The sequence below is a fragment of the Mesoplodon densirostris genome, chromosome X (assembly GCF_025265405.1).
Source record: "Mesoplodon densirostris isolate mMesDen1 chromosome X, mMesDen1 primary haplotype, whole genome shotgun sequence".
Classification (NCBI taxonomy): domain Eukaryota; kingdom Metazoa; phylum Chordata; class Mammalia; order Artiodactyla; family Ziphiidae; genus Mesoplodon; species Mesoplodon densirostris.
The window spans coordinates 125362904-125383506 of record NC_082681.1 but is presented as its reverse complement, the minus strand read 5'-3'; the positions used below and the strand labels follow the sequence as shown (position 1 = coordinate 125383506).

The window sequence follows — 20603 nt, the reverse complement described above, 5'->3', positions numbered from 1 at the left end:
TCTAACATTCTTTCTTCCTTACTAGTGATAAAAAAGGAACCGTCAAACATTACCACGTGCATACAAATGCCGAGAACAAATTGTACCTGGCAGAAAACTACTGTTTTGATTCCATTCCAAAGCTTATTCACTATCATCAACACAATTCAGCAGGTAACTTGGTTCAGTTTTTCTTTTATGGGTCCTTGTTGATAAATATAAATTTTCTTGGATATTACTGACCCTCCTAATACTCTTTTTTTTTAAACTGAAGTATAGTTGATTTACAATGTTTTAGGTATACAGCACAGTGATTCAGATATATATAATATATATATATATTCTTTTCCAGATTCTTTTCCATTATGGGTTATTACAAGATATTGAGTGTAGTTCCCTGTGCTGTACAGTAGGTCCTTTTTGTTTATCTATTTTATATAAGAGTTGTGTGTATCTGTTCATCCCAAACTCCTGATTTATCCCTCCCCCCGCTCCTAATACTCTTAATTATATAAGGAATCATGAAAGTAGGGGAAAAATGCTCTCAAGCCCTATGACTGTTGTGATTTTTAACCTACATTTCCTGGAATATAACATTATACACTCTACAATGCCAGGAAAAATGAAGTTGAGTGAGTTCAGTGACTTAGAAGTAGAGATTCTCTTTATAAAAATACTTGCAGGTTTTTTTTCTGCCTACAGAAGTAAGATGACTGCAAAATTCAAGCAATATAGAAATGTGCATCATCGGAGAGATAACCTTCATGGACAAGCTGGTGTCTATTTTGACAGAATTTTTTTCTATGCTGACACTAACATTTATTATTCATTATATATATGCATATATATAATATATATGTATGTACACACATTATATGTTTACAGATATGAGATCATTCTATACATACTACTTTTCAGCCTGCTTTCTTTACTCTGCATGTCGTAGAAGTCTTTCCATGCACATGTGTATAGCTCACTCTGATCTGTTTAATGGAAATCTATTGTAGAATTACTCCATAATTCATTCACTGAAGCGTATACTGATTAGCAGTTGGGTCATATATAATATTTTCACATAACAATGGCTGTTTCATGCAAACATAGCTCTGTGTACCTGTATGAGTGTCTCTGTAGCCAAATTCCCTAAAAGTGGAATTTGAGATCATGGTTAAGAATGTTTAAAATTCAGACACTGTCAAATGCTATTCAGAAACGCACGCTCCCACTAACAGCAACACTTCATCCTCACTGGCCCTGGGTGCTGTCACCCTTTTTAAATTCTGCCTAATTGACTGATACAAATAGTATAAAAAATAATATAAAAAATATATAGAGGGGCCTCCCTGGTGGCGCAGTGGTTTGAGAGTTCGCCTGCCGATGCAGGGGATACGGGTTCGTGCCCCAGTCTGGGAGGATCCCATATGCCGCGGAGCGGCTGGGCCCGTGAGCCATGGCCGCTGGGCCTGCGCATCCGGAGCCTGTGCTCCGCAACGGGAGAGGCCACAACAGTGAGAGGCCCGCATACCGCAAAAAGAAAAAAAAAAATATATATATATATAGAAATCCCTTGTAATGGAAGTATTAACTAACCTTATTGTGGCAATCATTTTGCACTATATACATGTATCAAATCATCACAGTTGTACACCTTACAGTTACCTATGTTATAAGTCAATAAAATCTCAATAAACCTAAAAAAAATGAAATTAAAATTTAAAAATCCACTCTAAATGTCTTATCTAGACTAGTTCCACTTATAGGCAGTGACTGGATGCAATTCCAACAGTGAGAAAAAATAAGCTGTGGGATCAGCATCAAACTTGTGCAACTCTACCTGACCTGATCACAGGCATGTAGGTGAATCGGTCTTACTCCTGCTGTTGATTTTGGTTTTGATTTGTATTTTTCCATGGTCCCAATTTCTTCAATTGTTTATTTTTAACATGTAGCACCTGAAAAATACACTTTGGAAAAGGTATTGTATAAATAGACGTCTCCAGAGGATACACAAGAAATTCCCCAGGGGATTGGAAGAAAATACTAAAATGTTTATTTAGATTTGTTTCTAAAATCTCATTCTCTTAAGTTTTCTATTTGTGAGTATATTTTATGATTCATATATTGTATCAACACAGCAGCAATTATATATACACATATTTTGGAGGAGTGTGTTAATTTTTTTTTTTTTTTGCTCATTAAAGGTGCAGGATTTACAAGAGACCACTCATGTAAAAACTAGATAAGTAATAGAGAAAAAAGGAAGGAGAGAAACAAAACATGTGTGATAACTCCCAGGACTTGGAAAACATCACACATTTAAAGCCAGAAACATACATTTTTTAAAATGAGTTCTTTTGAGCCACTATAAATACTTTGATTATTTTAACCCAGCTTTACCATAACTCCATGTAAACAATTAAAATGACTTGACCGTTAAATGCAATTTAGGAATAAGCTCATTTTTTAAAAAAAAAATTCAAGTGGTTTACTTATCTTGTACCCTTGTGTACTGTTTGGATTTGTTTTTTTTAACCAAATGTATGTGCTGTGTGTATAATACTTAAATATGGGACTATAAAAAGACAGCAAAATACCTGAATAGCCATTTTTCCAAAGAAGATATACAGATGGCCAAAAGACACATGAAAAGATGCTCAAGATCGGTACTCATCAAAGAAATGCAAATCCAAACCACAGTGAGCTATCACCTCACACCTGTCAGAATAGCTACCATCAAAAAGTCCACAAATAACAAACGTTAATAAGGATGTGCAGAAAAGGGAACCCTAGTACGCTATTGGTGGGAATGTAAATTGGTGCAGCCACTATGGAAAACAGCATGGAGGTTCCTCAAAAAACTAAACATAGCACTGCCGTATGACCCAGCAATCCCACTCCTGGGTATATATCTGAAGAAAATGAAAACACTAATTTGAAAAGATATATGCACCCCATGTTCATAGCAGCATTATCTACAATAGCCAAGATATGGAAACAACCTAAGTGTCCATCAACAAATGAATGGATAAAGAAGATGTGGTATATGTATATACAATGGCATATTACTCAGCAATAAAAAATAATGAAATTCTGCCATTTGCAACAAGTGGGTAGACCTAGAGGGTTTATGTTTAGTGAAATAAGTCAGACAAAGAAACACAAATACACTATGTTATCACTTATGTGTGGAATATAAAAAGTAAAACGAATGAATATAACTAAACAGAAACATACTTGCAGATAAAGAGAACAAATTAGTGGCTACCAGTGGGGAGAGGGAAGGGGGGAGGGACAAGATAGAGATAGGGGATTAAGAGATACAAACTACTATGTCTAAAATAAATAAGCAACAAGTATATATTGTACAGCACAGGGGAAAAGAGCCATTATTTTGTGATAGCTTTAAGTGGAGTATAATCTATAAAAATATTGAATCACTCTGCTGTACACCTGAAACCAATATAATATTGTAAATCAACTATACTTCAATTTAAAAAAATAGTTGATAGCTAGCTACAAATGAAATAAAATAATTAAAACCAGAAAAGCTAGCAAAATAAAAATGAGAAATTTTTTAAAATAAAAGATTCCATCAAGCAACTAACTTTGATGAGATTTTTTAAAAAATCACATAAAGTATTGATAGTTTTACTCTTTGAATTTTTGCTTTACATAGAACTAGTTAGTCAAGTCAAGCAAATTAATATAACTACAGGATGAATATGGTTAGAATGGATTCTCTCTCTGCATGACAACATCATGAACTCTGCTTTTTCAGCTGCTCTAGAGAGAGCATAAGCAGAGGTGTGAACCAATGTAAGGTAATGTGATGTGATATAATGTGATCATGTGATGATCTGAAGCTGATTCCATTGCAGGCATGATCACACGACTCCGCCACCCTGTGTCAACCAAGGCCAACAAGGTTCCCATCTCCGTGTCCTCGGGAAGTGGTATGGACATGCCCTTGGGTTCTTAAACTCCATTTCCTACCATTTTTCATTTTAAATATATATATATGGTTAATTTACTGAAAAAAAAAAGATGGAAGACAGGGAGGAGATTCCTATTTAGCTTGGGCCAGGGAGGGCTTCAGCTCTAATATATTCATTCGTTTTCTTAAACAAACTGAAACCTTTTGTGTCCTCCCAACCTAACTCTGTAATCTCCCCAGCATTACCAAAAAGACTGACTCAGTCATCAGCCTCTAGAACCCCACTGCCTGTCCTTTCTTCTTCTGGGATTCTCTGCCTGCTCAGGGGAGCCAGTTTGCAACCTGGATCATAGTTAAATTTATTTTATAAGAAAATGTAATGATATTTTACTAAGCTAAGGGCACTGAGCACATTTTGACACCGAGTCTTTCCAAGACGCCTCTGGTTGGCAAAGGATTTTAAGTGATCAACTTAAAATTAAAAGGTCTTGCTGTTCTTCATATTGTCAGTGTTAAACTCTCATTGGAGAGGGGATCACTTGGGAAGCTGTTAGCCCCAAGGCCTTCTATTCTCATCCTAAAGAGTGTCTGTCTTGCCTTATTAGGAATGTGGGAACTGAAAAGAGAAGAGATTACCCTGTTGAAGGAGCTGGGAAGTGGCCAGTTTGGAGTGGTCCATCTGGGCAAGTGGAAGGGGCAGTATGATGTTGCTGTTAAGATGATCAAGGAGGGCTCCATGTCAGAAGATGAATTCTTCCAGGAGGCCCAGACCATGATGTAAGTTTCTTCTGAGGAATGGTGGTTTACCCTCACCATGAGGGGACATTCATGCTAACAGATCTGTCTCTAACATTTGCAAGGCCTGAACCAAGAGTCCACATAGCATAGAATATATAATGGAATATTACTCAGTCATAAAAAGGAATGAAATAATATGATTTGCAGCAACATGGATGGACCTAGAGATGATCATACTAAGTGAAGTAAGTCAGAAAGACAAATATCATAATGATATCACTTATATGTGGAATCTAAAATATGATGCAAATGAACTTATTTACAAAACAGAAATAGACTCACAGACTTAGAGAACAAACTTATGGTTACCAAAGGGGAGACGTCGGGGGAGGGATAGATTAGGAGTTCGGGATTAACATCTACACACCACTATATATATGATAGATAACCAACAAGGACCTACTGTACAGCACAGGGAACTGTATTCAATATCTTGTAATAACCTATAATGGAAAAGACTGTGAAAAAGAGTGTGTGTGTTTCTGTGTGTGTATCTGAATCACTTTGCTGTGCACCTGAAACTAACACAACATTGTAAATCAACTATACTTTAATTTAAAAATGCACCATTTTTCAACAGGAAAAAAAGAATCCACAGATCATAGATACAAATATTTAGAGGTTATAAATCAATTTAACACACCATTACTCAAAATTGATTCTATGCGTCTCCTTTGACAAGTATACCTTCACAACAACCTGAAAGGTCGTATTCAAGTTTAGAATTCTCAAGGCTCTTTAGAGAACTCAGCCTCTGGACCATGCTCCCCCCCCACAAAAACTCCACCCCTCCCCTTTCTCTTCCCACCCTCAGCCCCATCCTGTACTCAGTGCCTATGTGCAGACATAGCATTCAGTACATCCGAGCTCCCTCTGCGTCTCCCACAAGCAACTATCTCAGCTAGGGGTAGGCACACCAATAGCATGGTTCACTCTTGGGGAGACAGACCAGGAAGAGTCTGCAAAGGTCCTGGAAGAGGCCTCAGTACTATGTGGGCAGGGGATTCCAGAGTCCTGGTACCCCAAGAGTGATAAAGAGATACACTGCTTCTGAGTGGACATGTCTCCTTAGCCCTCTGGCCTCTTTGTCCTGTGGGCAGGTATGCAGTGGAATGAGGAACAGAGTGGGGCCCTGTAAAGCACATGCCCAAGGGCACGAGCTCCTAGTGGCCAGGACTAAGGCACTACTGAAAACTAACGCCCTACAGACAATATCCCAACACAGTGTGGTAAAAATCCTTTTCTCACCCTACTTCTTTCCTCATCTGATAAATGAAGATACGCTTCCTAATGGGCCTCAGCTCCAAGCGCAGCTCTCAACTCTTGGCAATTCATATGTGTTCTCTCTGTCTCTCTCTCTCTCTCTCTCTGTCTCTGTCTCTGTCTCTCTGTCTCTGTCTCTCTCTCTCTGTCTCTCTGTCTCTCTCTCTCTCGCTCTCTCTCTCTCGCTCTCTCTCTCATGTATGTAAGTACAAAGAACTCTTTTAATGGTTATACCTCTTGTCAACATGGTGAATCAGACTTTGAAGGGTGACCAACCATCCATTTTTGCCTGGGACTTTCCTGGTTTCAGCACTGAAAGTCCCACATCCTGGGAAACCCCTCAGTCCCGGGCAAACTGGTCATCCTGATGACCAGTGAGCTGGTCATCCTACTCTAAGGAACCAATCAGCATGGTATGAGAAACAATGCTATAGCAGGCCTTTGGTCAAAGACACTTGAAACCATAAAGCCTAGCCTGCTACAGAGGAATAACATTTTTAAAAAATTTACTTAAACACTTATATACAGTGTTTACAGGCATCTCTCTGAGTGCTTTATAAACATTAATGCATTCAATCCTCATAAGAAGGCTATGAGGGATGTACCATTGTTGTCTTTGGTAGGAAAACATTGTTGTGTTTGGCAGGAAACTAAAGCACAGAAATGTTAAATAACTAGCCCAAGGTCACCGAGCTAGTAAAAGTGGCAGAGCAGACATGCAAGCCCAGCAGACCTTCCACTGGCCATTTCCTGAGTCATTCTTTTCTGAAGGCCAAAGGTACCCGGAGAGTCAGAATAACCACTTTTACTGCAATTGCCGAATTGTTTGGAAGCAGAGGTACTACGCAAACAGAAGCCTTTGGCTGGGGCTGGTTTCACGGGCACACAACCTGCACAGTGTCGAGGGCTCCTGCACTTAGAAGGGCTCCGCGCTTGGTTTAATGCTGTGCTGTCACCATTGAAATTCTTAATAATTCTTACACGAGGATCCCTGCATTTTCACTTTGCACTGATCCCTGCAAATTATGTAGTTCATCCTGTCTCTGGCAATTGTACTGTCATAAAACTGGGGAAGGGGTCCTTGATGTCAGAACAGAAAAATCCGACAGAAACTCCCTTAGGGTCATGGTGTAACCCCTGTGTCATGGTGTAACTTTAAAAGATACTTTTTGCTATTAGAGAGCTGGTAATCCTACAGAATCCTAAAAAGTCATTAACAAATCACCTAGTCATAGAGAAAGAGTCCAAACTGTATCATCAGAGGAAACTGTTAAATCTCAAATGTAATGGTCAAACGGAGGCCTGAAATGTGGGAGGTGTCAATTGACATGGTATTCCTACCATGTGCCCGCTGGGCAGTGACTGAATTTGCTCAAGTAACACCTTTTCTTGGGTGATAGACCTTGGTCCCACCACAAGCCTTCCCTTTGAAGGGAGCAATGCAGGTCCCTAAAACTGCTCAAATATGCATAACCCAGCCTTGAGTAACATGATAACGCGTGTCCCTATAGTTAAACTAAGGAGGAAGAAAATAACTAAATATTTAATGAATCCTCATCTGTTAAAAAAATTGTCAAGTTGACATGTTAAATTTAATTTACTTTACACATCTGAACATTAAAGAATCATCCTGTAATGCTCATCATCATTAATTTTTAGAGAAATGCAAATTAAAACTATGAAGTACCACCCCACACGAGTCAGAATGGCCATTACCAAAAAAATCTACAAATAACAAATGCTGGAGAGGGTGTGGAGAAAAGGGAACCCTCCTACACTGTTGGTGGGAATGTAAATTGGTGCAGCCACTATGGAAAACAGTAGGCAGGTTCCTCAAAAAACTAAAAATAGAGCTACCGTATGACGCTGCAATCCCACTCCTGGTCGTATACCCAGACAAAACTATAATTTGAAAAGATACATGCACCTCTCTGTTCATAGCAGTACTATTTTTTTATTGGAGTATAGTTGCTTTACAATGTTGTCTTAGTTTCTGCTGTACAGCAAAGTGTATCAGTTATACATATACATATATTCCCTCCTTTTTAGATTTCCTTCCAACTTAGGTCACCACAAAGCACTGAGTAGAGTTCCCTGTGCTATACAGTAGGTTCTCATTAGCTACCTATTTTATATACAGTAGTGTATATATGTCAGTCCCAATCTCCCAATTCATCCCACCCCCCCTTCCCCCCTTGGAAACCATAAGTTTGTTTTCTACATCTGTGACTCTATTTCTGCTTTGCAAATAAGTTCATCTATAGCAGCACTATTCACAGTAGCCAAGACATGGAAGCAACCTAAGTGTCCATTGACTGATGAATGGATAAAGAAGATGTGGCACATATATACAATGGAATACTACTCAGCCATAAAAAAAGAATGAAATAATGCCATTTGCAGCAACATGGATGGCCCTAGAGATTATCATACTAAGTGAAGTCAGACAGAGAAAGACAAATACCATATGATATCACTTATACGTGGAATCTAAAATATGACACAAATGAACTTATCTACAAGACAGAAACAGACTCACAGACATAGAGAAAAGACTTGTGGTTGCTAAGGGGAAGTGGGGTGGGAAAGGGATGGATTGGGAGTTTGGGGTTAGCAGATGCACATTATTATATATAGGATGGATAAACAACAAGGTCCTATTGTATAGCACAGGGAATTATATTCAATATCCTGTAATAAACCATAATGGAAAAGAAAAAAAAGAAGCATCCTGTAAATTGATAAGAATAGATCAATTACATAAGGACTAGTTGATGAACATCATAATAGCTGTCATGACCTACCAGAAGTGCTATGTCATGTGCTTATTATTTTCTAAGTTTATCATCAAAAAAATAATGTCACGATAATGCAAAATGAAATTTTTTAAAAAAGAAAGGAAAATCAGAACTCATCTCACTTCTCTAACATGGAAACTATTTTCATTTTACCTACGCCCTTCATATTCTATTTTTTTTTCATGAAATGTTTAGACATGAAAGTTGGATGCTTTAAAATGGAAGTGACTTCTCCTAGGGTATAGCTTCCTCCAAATCAGCCACGGAAGTTCTCAAGATGCCACAGACGAAGCAGGATTTCTGAGGCAACAGACCACTGCTTCCCTGATTCTCTGTAGGAAAGTTGAACAAGCACCCAGAGCAGCTTAACGGCTGCTGGGGCTGTCAATATCCAAGAGGAGGCAGCATTGTTCTGCTTCCAAAGGCTAATGCTCCCAGAATCAGACTCTTCCTCCGTTCCAGTAGAAGAGGGGGAAATTAAAACACACAAAAATCTGACAGTGATTCTTTTTCAGGACACCTGGAAAATGGAGTATGGAAATTCAGTACTGAACTTTGAACATCTGTTGTTTCCAGGAAACTCAACCATCCCAAGCTGGTGAAATTCTACGGAGTGTGTTCAAAGAGATACCCTATATACATAGTGACTGAATATATAACCAATGGCTGCTTGCTGAGTTACCTGAAGAGTCATGGGAAAAGACTTGAGCCCTCCCAGCTCTTAGAAATGTGCTATGATGTTTGTGAAGGCATGGCCTTCTTGGAGGGCCAGCAGTTCATACACCGGGACTTGGTAAGGAAAGAAAGCGATCCCCAGCTCCCTCCTGCAGCGACGGGGCCATTGGGAGGGACGGCAAGGAGGGCATCTTCACTTATACTTTGCTCACTTGTGACGTGCTTAAGCGCATGACATTTTCGTAATCAAAATCACAATTTCACAATAAAATACTTGAAGTACAGAAAGAGTAGAAGTGGCCATCAAGATCTATGTAGTTAGGTTGTGGTATAAAGGAAAACAGATGGAAAGGAAAGACTTTGGTCGCTTTAGTGTTTCCCAGAACCATTTAACCCAAGGTTACCTTTACTCCAGGAAGGGTTTAGTGCTAAAGGAGTTGTTCAGTACGATAACCAAAAATGCAAGAAATGAAATTTGTGTGTGTCTTTGGGTCAGGGTGGGCATGGAGAGTGTTCTGCTTGGTTTGCACTGGTATTGATTGATCTTTAAGATTTTCTTGTGCTGAACAGCAAACCTGCCATGCACACTGGGCCAGTGTATTTGGGGTCCTCAGTGCAGCAGTTATGCCTTCAAAGAGCCTGTTAATGCACGGTGCCCTAGCAGTGTGGAGAGGGAACCCCTAGACATGATTTTTCCCTTCTCATTGATGAGCTCATGTTCTATGTTTAATGTCTAATACCTTTCATGCTGTTTGACAAGGATGGATGCTTGAGGCAAAATACTTATGGGAGACTGATTCACTTTGTTATAAAGCAGAAACTAATAAAAAAATAGAAAAAAATACTTATGGGAGCACATTTTCATTCTGAAAAATTGAAAATTGTGAAGGAAAAAAGACAACTCCTATACTCTAGATATTTCCTTTGAAACATAGCATTTGGGGTTGTGATAGGCAATCTTAGATTTTGCTGAGAATTCTGCCAAAGAAAAGGAAAATGTCTGATTTTGATGTCAGGGGATTCTTGGTCATCTTTACTACTTGGTAATTTTGTTTTCCCTCTAAAGGCTGCTCGGAACTGCTTGGTGGACAGTGATCTCTCTGTGAAGGTTTCTGACTTTGGGATGACGAGGTAAGCCAATTCCAAAAGGGCAACCAATGCAAGAGGGATTTCCATTCACATCAAAATGGGGATATAGAACCTGCTCTGAATCAGGGGCTTAGAAACCGGAATCCCCTCCCCCACTCTACCTCTGCCCACCTCATTTCTCCACCTATAAGATGGGACTGTTCTTCAGAAATTGCCCCAAGTCCTTTTTAGTTCTTTCAACACCTTGATAAATATTTTCTAAACTTAAGAATTCCATGAAAATCTTAAATATTCAAATATAACATGTTACAGCCAGAAAAAAAAAAAAACCCAGAAAAGTCTTAAAAGCCTTGATTGAGTGAGTGTGTGTGTGTATTATGGCTCCTTTACCCCTTCTGGTTGTTTCCTCTTAATACTATATGTTCAAATGGACAGAGCATTAACACTAGGAAAATTTTTCTTGTCATTTTATTAGATTTCCTGTATCATCAGGTAAGGCAGTAGACTCAGATTCTCTTGGTGAGCATTCTAGCAACACTTCAGGATTTGAGAAATTAGTTTGAGTATGATAGCAGTTTAATAATAGTCTTCCATTTCCTGAATTCTGAATCCTTACACTATGTAAGCCTCAGAGTCAATTTTCATGGTTTTACATAGGAAATGAAGACATACATGGTAGCCTTTCCATTCAACAAACATTTATTGAGTGCCTACTAAATGCCTAGGCCTTATGAGAGATACTGAAATGTATGGGATAGTCCCTGCCCTCAAACTGCCCATGGTTTAGTCTACAGGGTAAGTAGATGTCCCTGCCATTGAGACAAAATACAGCTATAAAGTTGTGCCCACTCAACATAAACTCATGTCATTCTGAGGAGAGATAACGCAGTTTCAAAGTGATCTGAAGAAGTGACAAAAGCCAGCTCTATGTTTAGCCAGCACGACCCTAAAACACCATAGGAAGATCTATTTTTTTTTTTTAAGTCTTCTCCAAATTTCATTACGAGAAGCTGCTCCTCTTCTGGGACCCCTCAGTATTGGCAGGGTGTCCCTTTAGCTGTGTGCTCCCTGCCACCCTCCTCCGACCATGCACTTGCTCTCCTACGCCCACACTCTGAATGTGTAGCTTGCTCTAAATAAGGGATCCTGAAGGCCATGCAACAGGCCCTGTTGGTCATGAAGCTCTGGGGTCACATTTGTCAGATGCCTGTGATCGAACTTGGTCCTGATGATTTGAAGGAAGGTTTAGGTCGTTAGCAGAGCCCAGTCAGGGGTGTCAGGGTTGTTTCTGAGTGTCTGGTGGTGTCTGAGGGGCTGAGGGGGCTTGGGAGGGAAGTATGGAAGGTGCTATATGTAATCTTATGGAAGCATTATTTATTATTACTATTATTACTATTTCCCAGAATGATCTGCCACACCAGCTTTTTCAGCTATTTTAAAGTATAATGAACATCTCTAACACATTTTTGTGTGTGAAGTTTTCCTATAAATTATATCCAAAGTTTCAGTCTCCACCATTTTCATTTTTCTATTTTCTTGAGTTAGTAGTCATTATTTATGTGTTTTTTTTGTGGGCTTCTCCTTGATTAATTGTACAAATAATATATGCGTATTGTAAGAAATATAGCAATAGTGTATAAAGCAAAAAGTAGAATCTACCCCCCCACACCCATTCCCCTTATTTTCAGCACTAGGGGTAACTATGGCTGCTGATACATTTGGTGGATGTCCTTTCAAACCTGATTCCTAAGTGTACCCAATCATATACACAAATATGGACATTTACTGTTTGTCCCCACAAAAATGGAATCACATTACCTATACATGCTTTTGCACTAACCATAAACCATAGCCATCTTTTGATTTTGGTCAGTGTAGAGTGATCTCTTTTTTCATGGCTGCACACTATTCTATTAATGTGCCATATTATATTTAATCACTCCTCAGCCTGGGGACATTGAGGTTGATTGCATTTTTATCATTATTATAAACAAAAGTGTACTGCATATCTTGAGCATATATTTTTATGGTCTTGATAACTTCATAGGATATTATTGCTGTCCATCATTGTTTACAATAGCAAAAGATTAGAAGTAACTTACACGGTTAAACAAATTACGTTAATCCGTAAGAAGGAAGACTAATCAGCCATTAAACATGATGCTGTAGAAGAGAATGTAACCATAGGGAAAATGTTCTTGATATGCCCTTAAAGGAAAAATAAAAGCAAACCTCAATACAACAGAAACCCAATTTTGTTCAAAGTATATATAGAAAAAAAGATTGGAAAGTACAAGCAAAAATGTATCTTGAGGGGCTTCCCTGGCAGCGCAGTGGTTAGAGTCCACCTGCCGATGCAGGGGACACGGGTTCGTGCCCCGGTCCGGGAGGATCCCACATGCCGCGGAGCGCCTGGGCCCGTGAGCCATGGCCGCTGAGCCTGCGCGTCCGGAGCCTGTGCTCCGCAACGGGAGAGGCCACAACAGTGAGAGGCCTGCGTACCGCAAAAAAAAAAAAAAAAAAAAAAAAAAGTATCTTGAGTGGTAGCATGACAGGTTATCTTTGGGGTGGGATTCACAGTGATTTCACTTTTACTTGTTTGTGTTTCTTTCTATTCACCAAATATTTTGCATTCAGATTTTGGTATTTTCAAAGTTAGAGATCATTTTTTTAAATGCTTACAAATCATAAGCAGCCTCTAGCTAAGCTCACACACTGAAAGGAAGCAAAAGATCCAGAAAACCAAGGCCCTCAGCTGAGACCGGACGGCTGCATGTCCTGCATACTTGGCTGAAGGGCTGTGATGTTGTTTCCCTCTGCAGGTATGTTCTTGATGACCAGTATGTCAGTTCGGTAGGAACAAAGTTTCCCGTCAAGTGGTCAGCCCCAGAGGTGTTTCACTACTTCAAATACAGCAGCAAGTCAGACGTATGGGCGTTCGGTAAGAATGTGGCCACGTGGGACCCAGCCCCATTGCATAAGCTGGCTTCCACAACAGGAAACCACAAGAGCAGCAACATCCATTTTCAGCAAAAGCTCTGAGCACTTACAAAATTATATGGCCAGAGACAAGCAAGGGATTGAAGAAGATGATGGTGACCCTTTCTCGTGTTGGTGTTAGGATGTCTGCCACGTATTGTATAATTGGCATCCTGCTAGCACCTTCTCATAAAATCAAAAGGGATAAAAGCTTTCCCACTGAAGATTTCAGTTTTCAAAAAGGAGTCACCGAAAACTAAAACCCAGTTTGCATGAGGTACAAAACGTTGAAGGGCTTAAAAGGAAGTCATCGACCTTCTGCACGGAAGCGGAGTGATAATCATTCCCTTCTGAATTGACCAATTTGGGGGACATGCCTGGTGTAAATACCAAACATGACTCAGCACTTTCTTTGGCCCATCCCAACTTCAACTAGTGTCCTTGTTAAAATTCATCATTTAGGTCAGGGGTCAGCAGACAATGGCACAGGACCAATTCCAGTGGCCTGTTTCTGTAAGGAAAGTTTGGAGCACAGCCATGTCCTTTGTACATATGGTTTATGTATTGTCTGTGGTTGCTTTTGTGCTTGCAACAGTAGCTGCCGCAGAGGCTGCATGACCCTCAAAGCCTAGAAAACGTACTTTGTGGCCCTTTATAGAAAGAGTATGCTGACCCCTATTTTATTGAAAGATCTATATTGAAATTTAGTAAATGTAATTAGAAAACAGAGACAATTCTTAAATTGTGATTCTGTAGATTTTCTGGTATTTTTCTGCATTGGGAGGAATGTCAGGCTTGTTTAAAATCACTGTCAGATGAGCCCAGGATATTCCAAATTATCATAAGGCTATGGAATCTATTAAATACAACTGAAAACTATTTCATGCCTGTCTTAGTCCATAAGCACAATTTGACTTTCTACATGACTGCCTGAAGAAAGGAAAATGTAGTTAGCTGTTTATTTTTCTATGTGACAATTGTTAAAAATAATTATTCCTTTTGTAAAATTGGTATTGTTCATTGTAAAAAAAAATAATAATCCAATGTATACAGAAAAAGGAAAAACCACAGAGAGCATTTTGGTGAATACTTGATGTCATTTTGTGCTGATGAACTTGTCAGAATTAGTTTCAATCTCTTCGTGTCAATTGATATGCCTTATGAGAGATATTTTTAAAAATCGGTATCCTTACTCAATAGTCACAGCTGGGTTTGGACCAAAAAATTGCATTACCCAGGTCGACTGCTTACCTTATGTGCCAGAATTTGGCTCCAAATATTTTCTGGCTGTTTCCAAGAACTAAATTCATTCTCAAATAATTTGTCCCCAGTGAAGATACTCAAAATAAACCAGGACCTCTGAAAGCAATTCTCAAAGAGGAGTCCCACAGATATTTTAAGCAATGATATTATCCTTGAGCTAAGTGGTTAGCCTTCCAAAGAGACAATTGTGAAAGGGGCAACACGTTTTTGGATGGTTGTTTTAGAATATTTGTTTAAAAAAAACACACAGCCACCATAACTTGTAACATTGCCTTACTGTAAATACTTTACTAAAAATCTGTAGCCCTAAAAGTCAAAGAAGTTTTGAAGTTAGTACTTCAGTTATGGTTCTAGAACAATTTTCTCCCTTCTTACATATTCCTAGTTTTCCAAGCTTTTGAAGCTGGCTGAGTGCTGGAATTCTCTGGCTTGGCCAGTACAACATCACAATGGCCACCATTTAGAGAGCATTTAAAATGTCTCCAGGGCCCTTCTAAATGCTCCGCGCGTTTTATCCTATTCAATCCTCACGACAACTCTGTGATGTGCAGATATCCGCATATTACAGAAGGCAAGCAGAGCTGAGAAGGGCTAAGAAAGTTGCCCAGCCTGTAAGTGGCAAACCTGGGCCTCAAAAGCCACGTCTGACTGGCCCCAAATGCAACCCTCTTGACCACCATGACCAGAACTCGGTTTCTTAACCTGGTGTCCACCATACTCTGGATACTTCCAGAAAATACCCTGTGAACTTCCAGAAAAGGAGCCCGAAAATGCTGTGCGTTCACTTCCCCGAGGAAAAGCTAATGATTTTAATCAGATCCTTGAAAGGACACCTGACCCACAAAGTATTCTAGAACACTGTGGCAATAGAAAAGGAGGAACGTTGCCCATGATTTTATCTTAAATTTCCACCAAAAGGTAATTTGGTGGTGCAATGAAATTGTTGCCAAGGCAGAGAGAAAGGGCGAGGACTCGCATCTATTACTCCTAAGGGCTGGAGCTGGGGGTTGTCACTGTGGGTTGGACCAGGCCTCAGCCGCCTCTCTGAAGCAGCCCAAGGGCCTCGACCCCAGGGAGCTCCCCCTGCAGCTGCCCTGGCCGGTTCCCCGTTTCCCGGCAAGAATGGACATCCGGGTCTCAGGGAACAGGGAGAAGAGAGCCTGGGCTCCGGAAGCTATGGTCCAGGCCCGCCCTCCCTACCCCGTCCTCCATGCTTGGACTCATCCCCCAGGGATCCCGGCTCTGACCCAGAGCCTTCCTGACCTGGCGTGTGAAGCTCGTTCGACAAACTGTACCTTTTGACGCTGGCTCTCTCTCCTCTGTCTGCCGCCGCCCTCCCCGTGGTGCAGGGATCCTGATGTGGGAAGTGTTCAGCCTGGGGAAGCAGCCCTATGACTTGTACGACAACTCGCAGGTGGTCGTGAAGGTCTCCCAGGGCCACCGGCTCTACCGGCCCCAGCTGGCGGGGGACACCGTCTACGAGGTCATGCACAGCTGCTGGCATGAGGCGAGTGCTCCACTGGGGGGAGCGGACAGGGCGCCGGGCGCATCCGGGCCGTGGCTACGTCACAGCCGGAAGAAGCGTTTTTGAGGCGGGGACGGGGGGTGGGGGCGGGGGGGGGCTGCCGGGGGGGCCGGGGGCTGCCTTCAGGTGTTTGTGATCTGAAACCAGCACTGTAGGCGCCAACAACTTAACAAACAACTTATATCAGCAGTGTTCTCAGGACTTTACGAATATTAACTCATTTATTCAACAGGAAACACACTATGAGTAGGTACTCTTATCATGGCTAAACGAACAGAAGTGGAAACAGAGACCCAAAGAGGTTAAGTGACTCGCCCAAGCTCACACAGCTAGTAAGAGGCAGGCTGGCTAGTGTCAGAGGCCCTGTTCTCAACCACAACACTTGAGGGTCTCTCCTCAAGGAGAAAACGTGTAACAGAGAACAAATAACACGTGTAGAGAGCACAGAATGGACACCAGTCTGTTCTCCCTTCCCCTGTCTCCCAAGTGCTGAATAAAAGCCTTCCATGCAGGGAGAGAATAAGAGTATCTTTTTCTGTGGGACTGAAAACAGCAAGTAGCTTATAATTATATGTGCAAATTAGAAACATAGACAAGTAAGTACAGGAAGAGCTCAGACGACAGGGAGCCCAGCTTCCGGAACGCATCGTTATCTGAGCCAGGTCTGGAAAGTTCTACAGAGCTTCCCCAACTATGTGGGTGGAGACACAGTTCAAGGGTGTCCAGGTGAGAGCAACCAGCACAAGCACAGGTGGGGAGGCAGGAATGAGCACTGCATGCTTGGCTGGAGCTGTGGTTGGAAGGGCTGGAAATGAGTTTGGAAGAGTACGTCTGGTCCGGATTCTGTAGCCTGAATGACAAGGAGAGGAGAGTGAGTTTGGCTTTCTATAGGCAACACGGACCCCTGAAGACATTTGCGAGTGATGTGAGAATAGGAGACTTCTAAGAACATTTATCTAAGAGCCTGCAGCCCATAGCCATTATACGGCGTGGCCTCATTGACAAACGGGCCTAATGCTGCCGTCATGCGTTCACGCATTCATTCATTCACTCGTAAAAGACAGATCAGTGTCGTGGTTAAGCATGTGGACTCTGGAGCCAGAATGCTAGCTCTGGGTTGAATGCTAGCTGTGGGACCTTGCATAAGCCTCCTAACATCTCTGTGCTTCACTATAAAACAGTACTTAACTGATAGGATTATTGTGTGGATTGAATGAGTTAATATTATAAAGTCCTTAGGACAGTACCCGGTGTAAGTGCTCTAAGTGGTTGTCGTTGTTGTTACATATTAATAGACCAGCTGGTGCACCAGGCACTATGCGGGTGCTAGGAATAAATGACTGCACAGGATTTAAAGAGTTCCTCAGAGATCTTGTGTTGGAACCTAGAATTCCACTTTGGAAGAGTTACTGACTGCATCATGTGTAACATTTTATCTTTTAGCTTAAATTCTTCTTGGAATATGGGCACTTGGTGGCTTCCCACCCAATGTCACTTGAAATACTATCTAAGGCTCCCCCACTATTTTTTACCCCAAATGTAAAGGGGCTGAGAGCCTTAGGCGGCACTAGAGGGTCAGACTGGGTCAGAGGAGGGTTAGAGACCTGGCACTGCCCACAACCAGGCATACTCACTGCTGTCACCTGGCCGATGGAGAAGGGGAGCAGACAAGGGTGTTTGAGGTGAAGCTGGGACCCTTCCTGGCCCTCCCCACTCCAGCTCCTGGGAATGTGCCTGCACCATCAGAGGGACAGGGGGCCCTGAACAGGAAGGAACCGCCTTCTTCCTACAGTTGGTCCGTAAAAGTGTGAGAATTGGGGCAGAATCCATTGAGGGGGGTTTGCACGGGGGCAGTCCCCAGCTGAAGGTTCTGCTTATAGTGAGTGTTTTGTACAGTTTAGTCTCCCTTCTTTTTGATATTTTATTTCACAATTTTGGGGAGAAAATTCACAATTTTCATTAGATTCCAGTTTAGCTTTCCCGTATTTCTTTGTACAAAAGTGAACATGTATGCATAGGTGTGTGGTTTTGTTTCCCTTTCTTTCTTACAAAAAAAAAAAAAAAAGAGTATACAAATTCCTCTCCACAGGCATTGGCCCTCTAGCAACACAGACCATTGTTAAGCTTCTGAATTCCTGCCAATCTGATAGATGAGAAATGGCATTTTAGTGCAGCTTTCCTAGGTACATCTTTCATTATGAGTGAGGCATATTTTGAAGAGCATTTGTATATCTTTCTGAGAATTATATGTCATGTCTTTTCCCTTTTTCTATAAGGTTTTTGGTCCTCCCACCTCAATTTTAAAGATCCCTTTATAAATTCAGGAGATTAATACTGTATCTCTGACATAAATTATAATTTTCTCCCAGTTTGTCACTTATCTTTGATTTAATTTATGATGTTTTTTTGCCATGCAAAACTTTCTTTAAAAAAAATACAGTTGACTACATCATTATTTGCTTTTTTTGCTTCTGGAAACTGAGTTATAGTTAGATAGGCTTTCCCACACCCAGATTGCAAAGGTGTTCAGTCAGATTTTCCTCTAGTACTTTTATGGTTTCATTCTTTTACATTTCAGTGTCTGATCTAGTCTGTTTTGGTATATGGAATAAAAAGTATGGATCCCAAGATTTTGTTTTCTAAATGACTACTCAGTTGTTGAGGCACCATTTATTAAAAGACTATGTTATCCCCAGCAATAAGATTCTATCGAATGGTGTCAAAATACCCAGTAACAGGATAGTAAATTTCCATATGTATTTGGCTTCATTTTGGGACTTTCTCTTCTGTTCTCTGGTCTCTATTTATGTGTTAGCACTGCATTGTTTTAATTACAGAGACTTTATAACACTTTTTTTAATGTCTAATTTTTTTGATTAATTTTTATTGGAGTATAGTGATTTACAATGTTGTATTAGTTTCTGCTGTATTTAACATGTTTTAATACTAGGTAGGCTAGCACCCCCTCATTGCTCATCTTTCTTTATAGTTTTCTTAGCTATTTTACATATTTAAAAATCCACAAACTAGATAATCAATTTGTTCAGCTTGAAACCAGCTTGTTCATATTTTAGAGGAGACTATATTTGGTTTGTATTTTAACTCGGGAAATTGACCATCTTTATGGTATTGGTGTGTCCTATTCAAGGACAAGCAATGTTTTCTTCTATGTGTTCGAGTCTACGTTTGTATTTTTCAGCAGCATTTTAAAGTTTTCCTCATTTGCGGGGGGTACATTTTTGTTTGTATTTTATTGAGGTGTCATTGCTATTGTAAATGGGGTTTTCTCTTCCAGTACATCTTCTAATTGGTTATTGTACATGTATAGGAAGGCTATTGGTTTTGTAAGTTAATTTTATATACTGCTCTCCTGGCGAATTCCTTTATTATTTGGGTTGGCTCTATCATTAATTCTCTTGGTTTTCCAAGGTCTGCAGTCGTATCTTATGCAGATAAAGATACTTTTTCTTCCCCAATTCTTAGGGCTCTAATTGTTTTCTCTTTAGAAGAAATGTCTATAGTGTTTCCACATTGTAAAAGTTGCTAGTTTTAGGACTGAGGTATAAATATTTTACATAGTTTATTTTTAATCATAACCCTCATAAACTAAACCATTGGGTTTTTCTTTTATTTAGCTTCCAGAAAAGCGGCCCACATTTCAGCAACTCCTATCTTCCATTGAACCACTTCGGGAAAAAGACAAACCTTGAAGAAGAAATGAGAAGTTCTGATGAGAATGAGTGTAAATGTTGGCCAACATTTTCATTCTTTTTAGGGGATGTAGCAAAGCACAGACATTGTAATTTAGCTAGTTCTTCTTAATGGTATTTTGTGTGCTGTTTGTTCTATTATCTAGAAATGAACAAGGTAGGAAACAAAGGATTTCCTTGAAATTTAGGTCAAATTAGTAATTTTGTTTATGCTGCTCTTAATATTATACTTCCCAGCCTATAGCAGAGGCACATCTTCTGATTGATTGCAAAATAGAGAGGGTGTGTACCATATGTAAAGATTGAACAGAATTGAAAAATTGTTGGATATTTGTTCTTTTCTTAATATCACCACTATCATGATAATTAAATATGCTATTAGCAAGTATGGAAATTGTGACACTTGCCTTCATTTTCAATGTTCTCAATCTTTAGCATGTATGAGAATCAAATGGAGAGTTTATTAAAACACAGGTTCCTTAGGAACTACCCCAGAGATTCTGGTACAGCAGGTCTGAGTGCAGCCTAAGAATCTGTATTTTTAACAAGCTCCCAGATGTTTCTGTGCAGTCAGTCCGAACTGCCCTAGG

General features: G+C 40.3%; 1 protein-coding gene across 1 annotated transcript in view; it reads left to right on the top strand.

Moving 5' to 3' along the window:
- Positions 1-20013, top strand: part of BMX (BMX non-receptor tyrosine kinase) — a 41188-nt gene extending 21175 nt beyond the window's left edge. The window contains exons 12-19 of the mRNA XM_060087068.1: positions 26-153; positions 3858-3932; positions 4519-4690; positions 9349-9565; positions 10514-10578; positions 13359-13477; positions 16128-16285; positions 19939-20013. Of these exons, the coding sequence (XP_059943051.1) occupies positions 26-153; positions 3858-3932; positions 4519-4690; positions 9349-9565; positions 10514-10578; positions 13359-13477; positions 16128-16285; positions 19939-20013 (1009 nt within the window). The remainder of the gene's footprint in view (positions 1-25; positions 154-3857; positions 3933-4518; positions 4691-9348; positions 9566-10513; positions 10579-13358; positions 13478-16127; positions 16286-19938) is intronic.
- The last annotated feature ends 590 nt before the right edge of the window (positions 20014-20603 follow it).